At 47.0% G+C, this 4,536-nt stretch overlaps 1 protein-coding gene across 1 annotated transcript; it reads right to left on the reverse strand.

Annotated features, from left to right (window-relative positions):
• Positions 1 to 679: 679 nt before the first annotated feature.
• LOC144893381 (protein FAM200C-like) lies at positions 680 to 2,446 on the reverse strand. The gene has a single exon (XM_078783966.1). It carries the CDS (start codon positions 2,444 to 2,446, stop codon positions 680 to 682), a length of 1,767 nt encoding a protein of 588 aa, XP_078640092.1.
• Positions 2,447 to 4,536: the final 2,090 nt, after the last annotated feature.

Below are 4,536 nucleotides of genomic sequence, written 5' to 3' on the forward strand. Positions count from 1 at the left end.
AGAAGGCTGCAAACAAAGAGGTAGCAAAGGCGCAGGAGGCATGTAGGAAAATGTTCGGAGAACGCTTGGATTCGGAAGAGGGTCAGAGAGCAGTATTCAGGATTGCAAAGCAGATAGTGAAAGAGAGGTGTGATGTGATGGGGGTGAGTTGCTTGAAGGATGAAGTTGGACAAATCGTTGTGGACCCAGATGGAATTAAAGGAAGATGGAAAAGATATATGGAAATGCTGTTGAATACAGAGAATGAATGGGATGGCAACATAGAGTGTAACCCAGTTTTAGGACCGGCAGAGAAGATAACTGAGAAGGAAGTTGAGGAAGCGATAAAAGCAATGAAGAGTAGAAAAGCAGGAGGGCTGACGGGAGTTGTGGGAGATATGTTGAAAGCAGCAGAAAGGTGGGGTGTGAAGAGAATGACAGAGATCTGTAATCTGGCGGTGAAAGAAGGCCGCATTCCAGTGGATTGGGAACTGAGTACCCTCGTCCCTCTATACAAGGGTTAAAGGTGACCCTCTAGAGCAGCGTTTCTCAACCTTTGATGGCCCATGGCCCCCCTACCGAGTCGCTTAACATTCGTGGCCCCCTGCCCTTCAATAAAAGATGCAGATTTCGTTTTATGAAATTTATTTACTCAGTCTTAAAAGATAAATCAAAGTAAACATTTTTCTAAGCAATACAATCAATGAGACACTTGCTGTTGGGCTTGTCTAACGAGGCCTCTTATGCCCGACTCCGTCTTGGACACAGCAAGGCGAATATCGTTCCCAACGTCAAGACGGTTTCTGGACTTCGTTTTAATGGTCGCAAGGTCAGAAAATCCAGATTCGCAAAGATATGTTGTGGCGAATTGAATGAGCATTACGGATGCCTTCTTGCTGAGTAGTGGATACGCATCCTGAACAGACAACCAGAAGGTGGAGAGGTCTTCTTTGTTACTGAAGACCAGCTTCATTGCTTTTGAAACCTTCAACTCTGCCAGCTCCTCTGCTTCGTCTTCAGTAGGTTCAATTTTGGCGTTGAACGGGTCTTTGTGCCACAGAACATCCAACGGTGCATCGTCGAAATACGATTTGAACTCAGCGGAGAGATTGTCGAGATGTTTAGTGATGCAATCTTTGATGCTGACGGGAAGCTCAATCCTCTGCGTCTGCAGGTGCTCGTCCAAGAAAGGAAACGAGGCAGTGGACCCGGCCTTGATTCGTGCCTGCCAGACTTCCATTCTAGCAGACAGTCCGGCAAGCTTGTCTTGAACGTCACTGACTGTCACATCACGGCCTTGCAAGGACTGGTTCATTTCGTTGAGTCGGCCGAATATATCGGCCAGGTAGGCGAGCATCATGACGAACTCTTCATTGTCGAAGTGGACATGGAGGTTGTTTTCGTTGTCTCGCAGGAAGATTTCCACCTCAACCCGGAGTTCATACAGCCGAGAGAGGCATTTCCCCCTCGATAGCCAACGGACTTTGGTGTGGAACAGAAGTCCAACATGTTCCGCTCCCATTTCGTTGGCCAGGAGTTGGAAGAGCCGATGATTTTTGGCCTTCGCACGAATGAAGTTGATCACTTTGACTGTGACGTCCATGACTTCCAGCAAACGAGGCGGAAGAGTCTTTGACGCAAGAGCATATCGGTGTAGCGAACAGTGGGAGGACGTCACATGGGGCCATTCGTTCTTCACAAGCGTGACGAACCCTCCTCTGACGCCGACCATCACTGGGGCACCATCAGTACAAATGTGCTTGAAATTCTGCCAACCAAGTCCGTCAGCTTCAAAAAAAGAGTCCACAATAGCTTTGATATCTGCCGCTGTCGTTGTGGTTGGTAGGGTATTGCAGAGCAAGAACTCTTCCTTCATCTTTCCCTTTCTCTCGTAGCGAGCGAAAGCGATCAACTGGCTCTCCAGGGCGGTGTCGGTAGACTCGTCTAATTGAAGGCTAGCCTGGAGCGTGCTTTGTTTGATTTCGGAGCAAACTTGACGGCACACATCAGCAGCCATGTCGTCAATCCGTCGTCGGATCGTGTCAGAGAGCGAAACTTGCTGGATCTTCTTTTTCGCCTCTGGTCCGATCATCAATTCCACCATTTTCTCTGTACATGGCTTGATAAGGTCCTCAGCAATAGCGTGCGGCTTCTTGCACTTCGCAATTCGGTATGCCACTTCGTAGCTGGATTGAAGAGCAGGTTTTTCTTCTGGCCGGAATCCAAATTTGGGAAGTGTCGCTTCACGGTCATATCGTGATCGTTTCGCAGACAGAGCATCGATATTATCTTCCTTCCTTCCGGGATGCATCTTGTCGCGATGGTTTGAAAGTTTGGAAGGACGTAGTGACGCATTTGACATCACGACCAAGCAGTGCAGACATTGCGCGCAGTCCACGCCATCTCGACTGACATTCGTGAATCCAAACTTGACATAGCTGTCATTCCATTTTCGAGCCTTCGACATCTGAGAAAAAAATTGCAAATACGAATTAATTACTTTTGTAACGGTAATACAGTAAGGTTGAAAATTAGGTTTAGAAAAGTGCTCTGGAGGGAAGGAGAAGAAAGGAAGTAGAGATGTAAAGAAGCAGAAAGAGATGGAGAGAAACTCATCTACCCTTTTTTAGAGAAGGTTAAACTCATCTACCCTTTTTACTTTGACACTATGACCGGAGACTCGTCACCTTAATTGTACATTACAAGCTTCTGCATTCTGAATCGCAGTTTTTCGGCGTCCGCTCGTGGCCCCCTGGTCGAAGGCCCGTGGCCCCCCAAGGGGGGCCACGGGCCCCCGGTTGAGAAACGCTGCTCTCGAGTGTGGCTCATACCGAGCGATAAAGTTATTGGAGCATGGAATGAAGTTATTGGAAAGGGTGTTGGAGAGGAGGATAAGGAAGAAAGTGAAGATCGACGAAATGCAGTTTGGATTTATGCCAGGAAAAGGAATGACAGACGCGCTCTTTATTGTGAGGCAGTTGCAGGAGAAGTACATGGAGAAGAGGAAGAAGTTGTTTCTTGGGTTTGTTGATCTGGAGAAAGCATTCGATAGTGTTCCATGCAAAGTATTGACATGGGGAATGAGGAAGTTAGGAGTGGTGGAATGGTTGATCAGAGTAGTGATGGCAATGTACAAAAGAGCGCGCACAGCTGTAAGGACGAAGGACGGGAACAGTCGTGAGTTTGAGGTGAAGGTGGGAGTGCATCAGGGGTCGGTACTAAGTCCACTAGTATTTGTAGCTGTGATGGAGGTGCTGGCTCAGAAAGTAAAGGAGGGTTTACCATGGGAGTTGTTGTATGCAGATGATCTGGTGTTGATTGCAGAAAGTATGGATGGACTGAAGGAAAAGATGAACAAGTGGAAGGAATGTATGGAGACAAAAGGTCTGAAGGCGAATATCGGAAAGACGAAGGTGATGGCAAGTGGTAAAGCATGTGGTGAGGTGGAAAGAACTGGGAAGTGGCCCTGTGCTGTGTGCAGGAAGGGTGTCGGAGTGAACTCCATTCAATGTACAATGTGCGCTGAGTTTGTTCATCAAAAATGCAGTGGTCTGAGAGGGTCATTAACCAGTGTGGCAGCTACATTCAAATGTAAGGTGTGCACAGAGGGAGCTGCACATGGAGGAAATGTTGAGTTGGATCTTGGAGACGGCATGAAGCTGGAAGGTGTGAAAACATTTTGCTACCTCGGAGACATGCTGAATGGAGAAGATGGATCAGACTCGGCAATGGTTGCTCGAGTGAGATGTGCATGGAAGAAGTTTCAGGAACTGAGTGGCGTGCTGATGAGGAGGGGAGTGTCGTTGAAGCTGAAGGGAAAGGTGTATGCTGCATGTGTGAGAAGTGTTATGATTTATGGGAGCGAGACATGGGTAATGAACGTAGAGCAGCAACGAAGGTTGGAAAGGGTGGAAATGCGAATGGTTCGATGGATGTGCGGAGTATCGTTGAGAGAGAGGAAGACAAATGATGAATTGCGAAAAATGATGGGAATAGAGCCTGTGATTAATGCTGTGAAGAGGAACAGGTTGAGATGGTTTGGTCATGTGTTGAGGAAGGATGAAAGTGACTGGTTGAGAAGAGTGATGGAAATGAATGTAGAAGGAAGTAGAGGACGGGGAAGACCGAGAAAGACTTGGCTAAAGATGGTGGAAGAAATGCGGGCAAGGGGGTGAACAAGGAGAGATGCAGAAAATAGGGCAAGATGGAGAAGATTGTCATGGGGACCGCAAGGCTAACCCCCCGCTCTAGCAGGAAAATGGCCTTAAAATGCATGTTGTTGTTGTGTATTATCACCATCTTCCGTGATCATGGTGACGTTTTTTTCCCCACAGTCATTAAGCTGGCAGAATTTTTTTTTCTGCTGTGGCGTCTATTTTGGAAGCGATTTTGGCCACCATCTTGAATTTTGGCAGATGGATACTCAGCAACATTGGAAATAATGGTAAATTTGAATTATTTGATCCCATAAACCTACCCATTGGCACCAAAATAACTTTACTAGATGCTGTACTAGAATCTGAGATATAGTTATTTTTACGTTAAAATGGCGGACAT

The sequence above is a fragment of the Myxine glutinosa genome, chromosome 8 (genome assembly GCF_964187855.1).
Source record: "Myxine glutinosa chromosome 8, kmMyxGlut1.1, whole genome shotgun sequence".
In the NCBI taxonomy this organism is placed as follows: domain Eukaryota; kingdom Metazoa; phylum Chordata; class Myxini; order Myxiniformes; family Myxinidae; genus Myxine; species Myxine glutinosa.

Bases quoted from the DNA above. Each gene is read 5' to 3' on its own strand.
- LOC144893381 (XM_078783966.1), bottom strand. From the start codon at position 2,446: ATGTCGAAGGCTCGAAAATGGAATGACAGCTATGTCAAGTTTGGATTC.